Source organism: Microtus ochrogaster, chromosome 1 (assembly GCF_000317375.1).
Source record: "Microtus ochrogaster isolate Prairie Vole_2 chromosome 1, MicOch1.0, whole genome shotgun sequence".
In the NCBI taxonomy this organism is placed as follows: Eukaryota; Metazoa; Chordata; class Mammalia; order Rodentia; family Cricetidae; genus Microtus; species Microtus ochrogaster.
In genome coordinates this window covers 4,049,561-4,064,447 of record NC_022009.1, presented here as the reverse complement: position 1 = coordinate 4,064,447, position 14,887 = coordinate 4,049,561, and the positions used below count along the sequence as shown (strand labels likewise).

The 14,887-nt window shown below is 41.8% G+C and overlaps 1 protein-coding gene across 2 annotated transcripts in view; it reads right to left on the bottom strand.

The window, feature by feature from the left end:
• The window catches only part of Fancm (FA complementation group M), a 47,598-nt gene that overhangs the window by 27,881 nt on the left and 4,830 nt on the right, over nt 1-14,887 (bottom strand). For both annotated transcript variants that reach the window (XM_013346801.2, XM_026779202.1), the window contains exons 4-10: nt 12,652-12,810; nt 9,364-9,495; nt 6,442-6,571; nt 4,495-4,620; nt 2,954-3,040; nt 1,772-1,956; nt 384-590 (exon numbers count right to left, since the gene is read on the bottom strand). In XM_013346801.2, the coding sequence (XP_013202255.1) occupies nt 384-590; nt 1,772-1,956; nt 2,954-3,040; nt 4,495-4,620; nt 6,442-6,571; nt 9,364-9,495; nt 12,652-12,810 (1,026 nt within the window). The remainder of the gene's footprint in view (nt 1-383; nt 591-1,771; nt 1,957-2,953; nt 3,041-4,494; nt 4,621-6,441; nt 6,572-9,363; nt 9,496-12,651; nt 12,811-14,887) is intronic.

Sequence of the window (14,887 nt, the reverse complement as noted above, 5' to 3'; positions counted from 1 at the left end):
GGAAGGAAGGAAGGAAGGAAGGAAGGAAGGAAGGAAGGAAGGAAGGAAGGAAGGAAGGAAGGAAGGAGTGTAGGAAACCAGTAATATGAAGTAGTAGATAGGAGATGTTGAAATGAAGGTGTCTTTGAGCTACACTAAAAAACAAAATGAATTTCTTCAAATGAGTAAAAATTAAGAAAGTGAATTTTGCTAAAAAAAAAAAACAAAAAACTCTTATAATCAGGCAAAAACATTAAGAATCTAATAAAAATAGGAAGAAATAAGCCACATTTATCTATAGTGCTTGAATTTTGAATGCTAAAGGATTCCTAAAAGACAATGGCAGTTATCTTTGTGTCACTTCTCAAATGTCCATGCCAGTGAAGCTTACACAATCCACTTACGCGCTCTTCCCGGCCCTCCGCGAGGATAACAACGATCCTTCCTTGCCGCCTGCGGCCAGTTCTGCCCATGCGCTGTATGAGGCGGATTGGGCTCTTCTGGGCATCAAAGCATATGATAAGATCGACTTCCCCTATATCCAAGCCTTCTTCCCCAACACAGGTGGAAACCAGCGTGTTATACCCGCCGTCACGGAACCGTCTCACCACCTCAAACACAAGCAACTCAAAAGTCACGGCATGGGACTATCACAGAGTCACAGACTTTGCTTATATTCTTGCTCATCTTGAAAGGGTAAAATTAGATTTTAAAGCATTAAGGATACAGATAAATGGGAGTGGGGAGGGGGAGTCATAAAATGACAAAATAAGACAAAAGATGACATGAGCACTGATGAAATGGAAAGAACAGTCTTAATTCCTTTATTTTATTACTGTTACTGCCAGGCGCTGATGGCGCACGCCTTTAATCCCAGCACTCGGGAGGCAGAGGCTGGCGGATCTCTGTGAGTTTGAGGCCAGCCTGGTCTATAAGAGCTAGTTCCAGGACAGGCTCCAAAGTTACAGAGAAACCCTGTCTTGAAAAACCAACCAAAAAAAATAATAATAATAATAAGGGCTGGAGAAACGGTCCAACAATGAAAAGCACCTGCAGAAGACCCAGGTTTGGTTTCCAGCACCCACATCAAGCTGGCTCACAGCCACTTCCAACTTCAAGGCATCTGATACTGACTTTTGCCCTCTACTTTGATCATATGCACAACCCCCTGATACCTCCATACACTTCAAAATAAAAAAAAAAAACTAAAAATAATATTCTATTACTCCTAGAACTCTACCACTCCAGAGGCAAACACGGGCCACATGCTAGAGATACAAGAATAGACTCATTCAACGTTAGCCAGGTGTAAGGGATACATCTGAAGTCCTAACACTTGGGGGTAGAGACAGGAACATCAGCAGGCCAGAGCCAGCCTCAACTACATGAACTCCTATGTAAAAACACCAAAAATAATTAAATGAATGAATGTTTCAAAACTATATAAAACTCATTACCTGATCTTTTAAAACATGCTTATTTTTATTTGCATATTAATTATAAAGTAATCTCTTTTGTTGTTGCTGGGGTTTTTGTCTTTGTTTTGCTTTGTTTTGTTTTTGAGACAATCTTGCTATGTAGCTCTGGCTGGCCTGGAACATGCTATGTAAACCAGGCTAGCCCTGAACTCAGAGAATGCCTGTCTTTGTCTCCTCTGTGTTGTGATTAAAGACATGCACCACCAGGACCTGCTTATAAAATTATCTTCAAGTAACCGATTATAAGATGGGTTCTAACACAGCTAATCCATTCTAATTTCGTTTTATTACCTACAAACTTCATAATTAATTACCTGTAGTTGCTCCTTCTGGGTAAAGCCTTTTGTGTTTTTCCCCGAAGCGTGGCCGACAAATGTCATCACTCTGATGAGCGGCTGGTGCCGGGAAAGCATTTCCGCAATTTCCTCCACACTGTCTCGGAACGAGGAGAAGATCATAACTCGGGTCTCAGGGCCCTTTGTTTCAGCGGTGTTTTTAGCTGTGCAACAGAAAATACACAGTATTTAAAACTAAGAAAACAGTTCAGTGTGGATCTCCTAGCGTGTACAGGGCCTTGTGTTTAACCCCCAGGACCACAGCCAAACAAAACAAAACAGCATTGGAGAGGAACCTCTAGCAAGCAAAAACCTGAAATTACATACTCACGCATCATTTCAAAAAGTATTTAGGACATTTTGGACTCCCTATTTCTCATTAGTTATCATAAAATAATGATCAAGAAATCAACTGCAGCCGGGCGGTGGTGGCGCATGCCTTTAATCCCAGTTCTCAGGAGGCAGAGGCAGGCGGATCTCTGTGAGTTCGAGACCAGCCTGGTCTACAAGAGCTAGTTCCAGGACAAGCTCCAAAACCACAGAGAAACCCTGTCTCGAAAAAAAAAAAAAAAAAAAAAAAAAAAGAAAGAAATCAACTGCATACCTGGGCCAATACCTGACTAGTCTGTCAATTCCAGAACATGCATGCGACCTCCCTTTACAAAGCCCGCAGACAGAAGCACTGGAGAGCTCTAGCAGACTGCATCAACCTTCCCCATCTTCACTACAGGCCCTGGTGAATGCAGCCAGGATGCTCCAAACCTGCTAGCACTCCAGCTTCACCAGGGATGACGGTACGCTGCAGCTGATGTTCATTCGGGCACCGCAGCAGTGTCTCGGTGCTTGGGAGGGTGGAATGAACTAGGAAGAGCAACACTTCCTGGCCGTGCCACTTGCTCTCCTGGTGTCTCCCAGTGACCCAGAACCACAGCAGTTAACAAACCTACTGAGGCTGCTTGATTCTCTATTTCCCTTATGCTGTCCCCAAGCTAAACTTTTCATGTAAAACCTTATTTTTTAAATTCCATCATTCCTTTACATCCTAACCATCCATACTTTCTCGGAAATTCTAAATATCTTTATCCAGATTAATTCGAACCCTCCTCCCTCAAGTTTTAGTTTTTATTTCAATAACTACTTTGCCCTGAAACTGTTACTTACCATTCCATGACCTGAAGTGTTCAATTATAACTTCTTCCAGTTTCTTTAACTTTGGATGACTATAGAAAAATGTTTTCTCTTTATTTCCTGAAAAGGGACAAAATTCAAACAAACCAACAAACAAAAACAAACCCAACATTTTCTCATATTCTTTTCCATACCAGTTATGATTTTTTAAAATATTTATTTATTTATTTATTTATTTATTTATTTATTTATTTATTTATTAATTATGCAATATTTTGCCTGAAGGCCAGAAGAGGACACCAGATCCCATTATAGATGGTTGTGAGCCACCATGTGGTTGCTGGGAATTGAACTCAGGACCTTTGGAAGAACAGGCAATGCTCTTAACCTCTGAGCCATCTCTCCAGCCCCACCAGTTATGATCTTTAACCCCTGGAGTTCTGCCTGCTTCTGTTCTTGAGTACTGGGAACCAAAAGTGTACGCCACTGTGAACAACTCACAGTAATTATCTTATTATGGAATAAATTCTTTCTAAAAACACACATTAGGGCTGGCGAGGTGGCTCAGCGGGTAAGAGAACATACTGCTCTTGCAGACCTAAGATTAGTTCCCAGCACCCACATCACCTGTAACTCCAGCTTTAGTGGGGGTCCAACATCTCTGGCCTCCACAGGTATAGGCACATGCACGTATACACACGTGCACATGCGCGTGCACACACACAATTAAAAGTAATAAAAAATAAATCTAAAACAAAGACAAAAACACATTAAAACTTGAAATTTTCAAGCCAGGCAGTGGTGGCACACACCTTCAATCCCAGTACTCAGGATGCAGAGGCAGGCAGATCTTCTGTGAATTTGAGGTCAGCCTGGTCTACAGAGCAAGTTCCAGGACAGCCAAGCCTACACAGAGAAACCCGGACTTGAAAAGCAAAACTAAATAAATAAATGACGGTGTGGTAGTACACAGTTGTAATCTCAGCACTTGGAAGGTAACAGGAGAATTAGAACTTTGAGATTAGCCTCAGTGAACCCTGCCTCAAAAGAGGCCCCAAACACAATCCTCATTTTTTGCCTGTAAAATATGAGTGCCCTCTTTATAGCATGTAAGTGTAAACAACAACTTCAATTTTCATGAAAATTTCACTCTGAGAGAGAATTCAAATGGACTCAGCAAAGTAAAAGGGGAAAAATATTTTAGTTTAACCATATTTCAATGTTAAGTAGTTCTGAGAATTTTCATCAGTAACTACTACTGATATTTGTTATTTACTTAGTGTATTAGTCTTATACAAACTTATATTCATCAATCTTAATACCCTAACCTCCTTAACAGAAGCACTGCTGCACAAGAAGGAAGCAAAGATGAGTGTACATAGGGAAGTTTCACACTAATCTTAATTGAGAACAAATATAAACAGTGCTAATTTTTTTCTGAAGGGGTCTTACTATGCTGACTAGGCTGGCTTAAAATCTTGGGCAGCCGTGAACCTACTGTGATCCTACCTCGGCCTCCCAAGCAGCCATCACGGTACTCAGTCAAATACCACCTTCCCAGGGAAGCACCGCACCTTTCTGGAAGGCCAGAGCATTGCTGGCTGCAGGATCTTGCATGTGGGCAAACATACTCTCCAGGCGACTGTAGAGCTGCATGAAGTCCTCGTTGCGGCCGAGCTCATTTTTTGCCCGTGTCATTCCTTTAGAAAGCAGGAAAAAGTTTAGCAAATAAACAAGAGCCAAGGTGTCGACATTTATTGCTCATTAAAAAGAAATTAAATTTTAACTATGAAGAAAAAATTACCAAATTTTAACATGAAAGTCAATAATTTGCTCTAGTTCAACAGTTTTGTTTGTTTGTTTGTTTGAGATGGTTTCTCTGTATAGCCCTGGCTATCCTGGACCAGGTCAGCCTTAAGTTCTGAGATCCACCAGCCTCTGCCTCTCAAGTGCTGGGATTAAAAGTATGTGTTACCACTGCCTGGCCTAGTTCCACATTTATAATGCATGATTTTCTAGCAAGCTGGCAAAAATAATGAAATATGAACTTCATTACATTAGTCCATTGTGCTGTGGGATAATGTTCTTGTACACTGTAAAGATTTGTCACTTGTATAAGTTTTTTTTTTTTTTGTTCCCAATTTTATTTATTTTTTGGGGTTTTTTTTTTTATTTATTTATTGAGGATTTCTGCCTCCTCCCCACCACCGCCTCCCATTTCCCTCCCCCTCCCCCGATTAAGTCCCTCTCCCTCATCAGCTTGAAGAGCCATCAGGGTTCCCTGACCTGTGGGAAGTCCAAGGACCGCCCACCTCCATCCAGGTTTAGTAAGTTGAGCATCCAAACCGCCCAGGCCCCCCCAAAGCCAGCACGTGCAGTAGGATCAAAAACCTATTGCCCTTGTTCTTGAGTTCTCTGTAGTCCTCATTGTCTGCTATCAAATTTAAACAATACTTGTATAAGTTTAATAAACGCTGATAGTATAGGAGGGCCAATGAGACTAGGGCAACTCTGGGAAGGGGAAAGGTTCAGTCTGTAGCCACCAGAATGACGCAAAGGAAGCAAAATGAGAATGCCTTACTGAGAAAAGGTACCAAGCCACATGGCTAAACATAGACAAGAATTATGGGTTAATTTAAGCTGTAAGAGCTAGTTAATAATAAGCCTGAGCTAATAGGCCAAACAGTTTAATATAAGCCTCTGTGTGTTTCTTTGGGACTGAACGGCTGTGGGACCAGGTGAGACAGACTACACCATGGCTTTTAAAAACAAAGTATTTAAAGTTAGCTCTAGTTACATAGTGATATAATGATCCCTAAGAACACTCTGGTATACCTTCATCAGAGAAGCTTCCTCTTGCAGTAGATGGGAACTAACAGTGAGACCCACAGCTGAACAACATGAGGAGAAACAAAGGCCTTGGAATAGTCAGTCCTAAATGAAATGTTGTCATCAAAACCCTCCCCTGAGGGAGGAAGTGGACACAAGCTCCCACCCCTAGCCTAGAGGCAACTTCTAACTGACAACAGCTTGCAAAGCAAAAATTAACTTTCTCCAATGGAGTCTCACTGGGTATACCCTATGCCTACCAATAGATGACCATCACAAAATGAACTTAAAAGTATTTTTGGAGATTTTTTTATCTCAAATTGTAGGGTTTTTTTTTTTTTTTTTTGCCTTACTGGTCTTTTGATTGTTTATAGCTTCTAATTTTGTATTTTTATGAGTTTTGGTTTTGTGTGTATATGTGTTTCTCATTCTTTTTGGTTTTTTTTTTAATTTAACGTTTATTCTTTTTTTTTTTTTTTTGCCTGTTTGTTTTCTAAAGAGAAAGAATGAGTGGGGTTGGATCAGTGAGGAGAATATGGGAGAAGATGAAGGAGAGGAAACAGTGATCAGAATATATTATATGAAAAAAAAAAAAAAGGTTAACTCAAGTTTAAGTTGAGTCAAACTGCTCACCACCTAGAACCAGAGTAACACATTTCACTGTTTCTTTAAAATAATTTCTTTTAACTTACCTTTGGTCCCATCCATGATTCCAGAAAGGAAGAAATATAAGGATCGCATTCCCATTTGCTGCAGTAACTCATACCCATGATACAAACTGATACAGGTGGCAAACTCTCCCTCAATTACGCCTTGAATTCCCTAAAAGAAACATGATAAATTTAACCAGAGAAGAAAATGAAGATACACCCTCCATGCCGTTGTTACTGTCTCACAGGTTCAAAGGACAAGAGTAACCAGCCCTTTACACTGGTTATAACTGGATGGTTCTGCTGAGGGTCATGTTTCAGGATGGGGCTGTAGAAGTAAGCTTGTCCCTTAAAAAAAGAAAATCAGTATTTATCACTTATCTTCATAGGTAAATTATTTGCAATATATAGGTTCACGTGTTCTTTCAAAGCCATCAATAATTATCTATCACAGGTCAAGCACCAAGCAAATATATACGAGATATGATGGAAATGGAGAACAGCTGAATAGACTAAGCTTCATGAAAGACAAATATTTTGTTTTGTTAATCTGTGTGTGTGTGTGTGTACGTCCACGTGTGCACATGAGTGTATCACAGGCTCATGCTATGTGGACTCAAGCTGGCCTGGAACTCAGTATATAGGCCAATCTGGCTTCAAACTCAAGGCAATCCTCCTGCCTTTGTCTACGAAGTACTGGGATTGCAGATATGTGCCAGCCAATTAGGACAGATATTTAGAGTGTTGAATGCCAAGAAAACATGGCATCACGGTCACACTGGATGTCAGGCACTGCTCTAAGCCTACTCCTGTACAAACTTGTTCAATCTTAGCACCGCAGTGACAGGTCCTGCTATGGCCACTTTACAGAAATGAAGAGGGACATCTGTAGGGGCTTTGGAAGCTCACTGAGACTTACTTTCCTATAGCTGACCAAGACATTATTTCTTCCTTCCTCTTTCCCACCCTTCTTCCCTTTCTTCCTTCCAGTTACCTACTTTGTTTGAGCCAGGGCTCCGCAGCTGTAGCCTGGGCTGCCTCAGAACTCTGAGAAACCCCGCGATCTTCCTGCCTCAACCTCCCCAGCAATGAAATTATGAGCGCCAGTTACCACATCCAACTCAATCGCCTCGCTTCTTGCCATAACATTACAAACTGGTCCCATGTGGTCACATTTACATTAATGTCCTCCAACCCCTGTCTCGGCCGCATCAGTTTCTGTTCTCTTTCAATTGCCTGTTTGTATGGTGAACGTCTCTTCTGACTTTAGACATAGTCTGATAGAAATTTTCCTACCCATCCATTATTTTCCTAGTAAGATTAAACAAGAAGCATGTGGGCCAGCAGCATTGTGGCCCAGCAGCTAAGGGCGCTTGCCATGAAGACTAATGCCTGAGTTCAAACCCTAAACCTACACAGTAGAAGAGAACTTCCTCTCACACGTTCTCCTCTGGTCTCCACACACGCCCTGACATACACGTGCGCATACACATATACGGGAACACATACACACACACAAAATCAATTAATAAGCAAATATATAAGCAAACAATAAATAAGTGTAATTTTCTTTCCTTTTTTTTTTTTTCAAAGAAGCTTGTTAGAATGCTTCCCACGACTTCTGGTATCAAGAACTGGACTAGCCAGGCGGTGGTGGTGCACGCCTTTAATCCCAGCACTTTGAGGCAGAGGCAGGCGGATCTCTGTGAGTTCAAGACCAGCCTGGTCTACAAGAGCTAATTCCAGGACAGGCTCCAAAGCTACAGAGAAACCAAACCCTGTCTTGAAAAAAACCAAATAAATAAATTAATAATAAATAAAAGAATTGAACTAAATTTCAAGGCAGTAGTGGCGTACACCTTTAATCCCAGCACCTAGGATGCTGAGGCAGGAGGATCTCTGTGAGTTTGAGGCCAGCCTGGTCTACAGAGCTAATTCTAAACAAGGAAACTCTGTCTTGAAAATAAACAAACAAACCAACAACACGAAAAGAATTGAACCAAATGTTGTGGCCTAAAGTTTTAATGAGAAACTAGAAGACTATTTGTGGCACACAAGGAAGCCAGACAACAGCCCTGCTTCCATCACACGGGTCTCCACAACTGAACTGAGGTCTCAGGCTTGGTGGCAAGTGCTGAAATCACAGTGGAGACCTCCAATTGTTGCACACCGCGCCCCTGTGTCTGTGCTAGAACTCAGTTCGCGAGCTTCGGGCAAAGGGGGCTGGAGGTTAAAATACACAGACACTCACAGACAGAGAGACAGCGACACGGGTCATCCTTGAATTCCCCATGAATGCCCCCTTTATTGTGTTCAGGCGCAGATTATATAGAGATAGCCAAGCCCCAGCCAAACCCACCAGAAACCACTCTCCTGCCATCAGGAAATCCTGAAGGTCTCATGCTCAGAGCAGCTGTAGGCACTCAGATCAGGGGATTACAAGAAATCAGGATCTGGGGTCTCACTGCTCCCAACAGGCAAGTGCCGCTAACAGCTGCTGAGTCATCTCCTTGCCTCTGCTACTTTTTTTTTTTTTTTTGGTTTTTCGAGACAGTGTTTCTCTGTGGCTTTGGAGCCTGTCCTGGAACTCCCTTTGTAGACCAGGCTGGCCTCGAACTCACAGAGATCCGCCTGCCTCTGCCTCCCGAGTGCTGGGATTAAAGGCGTGCGCCACCATCGCCCGGCTACTTTTTTTTTTTAAAGCTGTTCTTGATCTCAGCAATTCTCTCACCTCAGCTTCCAAAGTATAAGAATTACAAACATGAACTTTATACTTGCAATAAATGGTATGCAAATTCTTATTGAACTAATTACTATAAACCTAAGAATTTATCACTTACATTTATCAGGCACTCAGTAAAGATCTAATCAGTCACAAAATTTGTTTTAAAATACGTACCACATGGGCTGGAGAGATGGCTCAGCCGTTAAAGGCTAGGCTCACAACCAAAATAAAATACGTACCACAATATTTGGGGATGGGTTCTTCCTAAATTGATCTCTTGCGAGAATTATCTGGTATTTTGTTAGATTGGGAATATCTCTTTTCATCAAAACATTTCTCTGAATCAAACAACTGGCAAATGTTTCCAAAATCTGCAAATTTAAAAGAAAGTTTGTTCAAGCTGACTTTTAAAGCCTTTTTCAAATGCAATGACTTTGTCATATATTAAAAGTTTTTTATTTAATATACCAAGAAATTAACTTTTAAATAAGCACAAAAGATGTCAAAATTCCACAGCACTGGCATTTATATATAGGCACTATCTACCTAAGAATTAGCAGAAGCATATATTTAATTATATTCAAGTATAATTTCACACTATATTTATTTCTTTTCATTTCCCTTTCAGCACTTGGAGTTGAATTCAAAGTCTTGCACAAGCCAGACAGGCAAGTGCTCTACCACCGAACAACACCCCCAACCCTATTTCTTTGTTTCCTTCCTTCCTCCCCTCCCTCCCTCTTGGACAAAATTTTCACTGCATAGCCCTGGCTGGCTCCAAACATGTTAGAATAAGTTGGCCTCAGACTCACAGAGGTCTGCCTGCTTTTGCCTCCCGAATGCTGGGACTAAGGTTGCGTGCGACCGTCCCTGGCTGAATAGCTTATTTCTAAATCAGGGCTAACCCAAATTTGAGGAAAGGGAAACTTTACCCCAAAGTGGGAAAACACGGAAACCATCTTAATCCATGAGGATGAAAGTTTGAAAACATAGTTCTCTCCTGTGAGACTGATTATGAAGACAGACAGAACTGCCTCAAGTCAAACTCCAGCAGTCTCTCAGTGGCTACAATACTGGTATGCAGAACGGGGCCAGACAATTCCTCTTAGTGAGGTGGCTCATGTGTCCACTGCAGGATGCTAGTCACTTTCTGGTCCCTATACACTGGGAGCAGCACTCGCTACCCTTTCTCCTCTGTCCCCCTCCCAGTTAAAACAACGATGTGTCAAGACATTGCCAGACAACATCTGGTGAGAAAATCACTTCTATTTGAGAACCATATTATAAGAATATTATAAGCAAACTTCTGCCAGCACCCAGAGGCAGAAGCAGGCAGATCTCAGTGAGTTACAGGCAAGCCTGGCCTACACATCAAGTTCTAGGACAGTTAGGGCTACAGGAAGAGACCTTGTCTCAAATACAAAAAGAAACGTCTGGCTGTATAGTGGATAAGTTCATTTTGTGAAAACTCAGAGCCACAGTTTGCAGGCAATGCTCTTATATACACAGACACACGTGTGCATTTCATACTGTGTGTTTATATACACCAATGCATGTGTGAATTATATATTGCGTGCTTACATACACCAACACATGTGTGCATTATATATTGCGTGCTTATATACACCAATGCATATTGAAATTCAAAGGTTCACTCAAAAAAATATACAATCAAGCCGGGTGTAGTGGCACACCTTTAATCCCAGCACCATTAGTCCTAGCAGAGGCAGGCAGATCTGAGTTCAAAACCAGCCTGGACTACAGACCACGTTCCAGGACACTTAAGGCTACATAGTAAAACTCTTGCCTTGAAAAATCAGTATATAAATATTCATCTCACTAGGCCCCAACCCTAGACAAAGAACTCCAGGCAACTAAGGAATGCTGAGAGCAGCAGAAATAATCTTCCCCAGGGTTATCCAGCACCAGATGGCCAGCCCTGAAGACATACACACATAAGTCACACTATACAGATTGAGCAGGATGTATTTATGTATTTATCTCCTCTCTCTCTCTCTACCACATTCTTTGTAGAGGACAAAAAGGTCCTTGTCACATAGATAAACACTAGAGAAGCCAGGAGAAGTTAAACACACAGCTGATCCCTCCAAAGGGAGAAGACACCTAGCTGTCCTCCAGAAAAGCTGGGAAAAGCCTGATCCTTTGCTGTCTGATGAGCCCGTATCTCCCAGAATTTATGTTTTACTTTCCTCAGACCTTTCCCCCCTAAAACCTTGAGCATTACTTGTAGTCCATAAAACTCATCCTCGCGAGAGATGTCATTTGTACTTTATAACAGCCTAAGTGACTTGTACGTCGTCTTGGGGCCAGGCCTGACTGACCCCCACAGGGAAAACGGTCAGTCACTCTCCCTAGAGCAGTGGTTCTCAACCTTTCTAATGCTGCAACCTTCAACACTGTTCTTCATGTTGGTGACTCTGCAACCATAAAATTATCCTGTTGCTACTTCGTAACTGTAATGTTGCTACTCTTATGAACTGGAAGGTATATAATCTGATCTGAAACCTCAAGGGGTCAAACCTACAGGCTGAGAATCAATGCCATGGACCCTTATCTTGAGCACTGCTTCTCTGTCAACAAGAACCCATCTTACAGATGCAGCCATATGAACTTTGCAAAGAGCTTCAATGCAAACATGCCTTAAGCGTTGCTGTACTCATGGGACTGCATTAATTGTTACCTGGAAACTTTATTCCAAGACTGTGCTGTGCTTAAACATGGCAAAAGTAAACGAGCTGATGTCAGACTCTAGAAGTCTTAGCCTAGAACCAGTTAACCTAAAATCAGGCTGAACCGTGTTTCATTCTTTCATCATCTGGATCATTACCCTGTAGACTATACAGCCTGCAGGGACTTCCCACAATTCCTGTAATCTTAATTTCATCATCTGGATCATTACCCTGTAGACTATACAGCCTGCAGGGACTTCCCACAATTCCTGTAATCTTAATTTTTTTTTTTTTTAAGATTTTCAAGACAGGATTCCTCTGTAGTTTTTGCTGCCTGTCCTGGAAGTAGCTCTTGTAGATCAGGCTGGCCTCGAACTCACAGAGATCCACCTGCCTCTGCCTCCTGAGTGCTGGGATTAAAGGCATGTACCAACACCACCTGGCAATTCCTGTAATCTTAATATTCAAGAGGATGAGGCAAGAGGTTCACAAGTCCAGCCTAGGGTACATAGTCAGACTCTGTCTCACTAAAGAGGGGGGAAAAGTCCCAGAGTTATTTAAATACATGTTCATTAGGCAAACAGTGTCACCCAGCACCACCACATCCAGCTTAAGGCCATTAATCTGTTTTACAAATGGTCCATTTTGCAAATTAAAAAATGGTTTAGTGCATATAAAAATAGGGCTGATTGACCCCAACTTTCAATTTCAGAGATGTTTTTCAACTTCATAATTATACGAAATGAAATACTGTATATACACCCTGCTATATTCTAACTAAAATAATTCCATCCCTGGTTCATTTATCAGAACTCCAACCTGAAGAAAACGGCTTACCCGGATGTACGTCTTTTGGATGGCTCCAAGTTCTTCCCCCAGGGGAACAACGAGCTTCTCTACTCGCCTTTCATGAGAGTAAGGCAAAATATCCGGAGAGTCTTCGGAACGAAGCTCCACCTTCCCGATCAGGAGGTTGGTAATCACCTGTTGCACGGCCTATGTGGAATCAGAAGTATGGGTATAATTTAGATAGCACACTGAGTTTTAAATCTGAAGCTAGCCTGCTCAGAAGACCCTGCATCAAAAACATAATGATACAATGATAAATAAAATACATAGCTGATGTAATACCTTTCTGGGGTAAATTTCCCCCACTTACAGGGGAACTTAAAACCACTGTATCAGAAGACCATAGCACTGACGCTGTGATCAGCAGTTAACGAGAAAGACAAAATCCTGGCCCCGGGGGATGCAACTGTGTGCTTGACAGCATCTCAAGGCTAAGGTCCACCTGGCCTTTGTAATAACCTTCGCAAGCTACAAAGTGAGACTGTCTCACAAACAGAAAACAAAATGAAAGGAATTCTGACTTAGTTTAACTCAAAAAATACTCTGGGGCAAGAACCACAGCTTAGGGTCTGGAGAGATAGCTCAGAGGTTAAGAGTTTTGTCTGTTCTTCCAAAGGACCCAGGTTCAATTCCCAGCACTAACAGGACAGCTCACAACTGCCTAGTGATGACAGTTCCGGGGGTCGGGCATAAAAGGAGACAAAGCATTCACACACATAAAATGATAAAATAATTTTGCAAAGCAAGAACCACATCTCCATCACCTTTGTACCTACGTCCTGCCATAGTGCCAAATACACCCGCTCTATTTACTGTAAGGTCCATGGATCAATGCACTACAGTCTGCAACCATTTAATAAAACCAAGGCTTTCATTTATTATTCTTCATTTATTTGAGTCAGGGTCTTACTGTGTAGCTCTGGCTGGCCTGGAACTTAATACATAGACCAGATTTGCCTCAGACTCATGGAGATCTGCCTGCTTCTACTTCCTCAGTGCTGGAACTAAAGGCATGTACAAAACCCAGCAATATTTATATTTCATTCATTCAAGAATTTTCTTGTTGTTGTCCCATAATCAATCAATCAATCAATCTCTCTCTCTTTCTCATTTTTTGAGACAGTCTCATTGTAGCTCAGATTAGCCTGGATCTCACTATAAAACCCAGGGTGGCCTCAATAACTAGAGGCACTATTCCTGTGGTAGCCCTGTAAGTGCTGGGATCATGACTGTGAGCTACCTACCATACCACATCAACAGACAGCTGAGTAAATTCCAGAGGAGGCATTCAGTTAGTGATCAACTATGGTGAAAATAGGCCTAGGCACTGCAGGCACATATTTTATAGTTTATAGTTTAGTGGGGGCAGAAAGATAAAACAAAACAAAAACAAAGAAAACAGGCCGATTACAATGAATCTGAAGCTGGAAAGATGATACAGTGGCTAAGAGCGCTTCCTATAAAAGCCCAAGGACCTCCATCTGGGCCCCAGTATCTTATTAAAAATACAAGCTGGGTGTGACTATGTGTACACTATTACAACCCACTACCATGGGGGCAGAGGGAGAGCAGAGGAGCCCTGGGGCCGCAGAGCCACTATACCCCAGCAGGTTCAGTGACAAGTACTGATGCAAGGATTAAGGAGGAAGATAGTAGAGGGAGATGCTTGCCATCCTCCCCTGGGTTCCATGTTTGAGCACAAGAAGAAACACACACATATGGACATGCATGCACATGTACATATGAACACACACACACATAAAATAAAAAGAAAACTAACATAAGGAAAGCTGACTTTTGATAATTTAGTTAGAATAGATCCTTTTTAAGGAGATATATAAGCAGTGATTTAATATCGGACAGAAAAATTAAGCATGCTTAAATAAAAAAAATAAGAGGAAAAGAAGAGACGAGAGAAGTTTCTACCTATCTTGAAGACTATGTATAAAGTATGGAATTTTCAAAGAATAAGCACAAAAAGATTATGGACAGAGAGAAAAAGAGCCCTGCAGCTTAGAAGAGGCAAAATAATCTTAGGAAGCATCAACAGATGTTGTGTAAAATGCCAAGATAATTGGAAAATAAAATTTAAAAAAGAAACCTAGCCAGGCGGTGGTGGCGCACTCCTGTAATCCCAGCACTCGGGAGGCAGAGGCAGGCGGATCTCTGTGAGTTAGAGGCCAGCCTGGTCTACAAAGGGAGTTCCAGGACAGGCTCCAAAGCT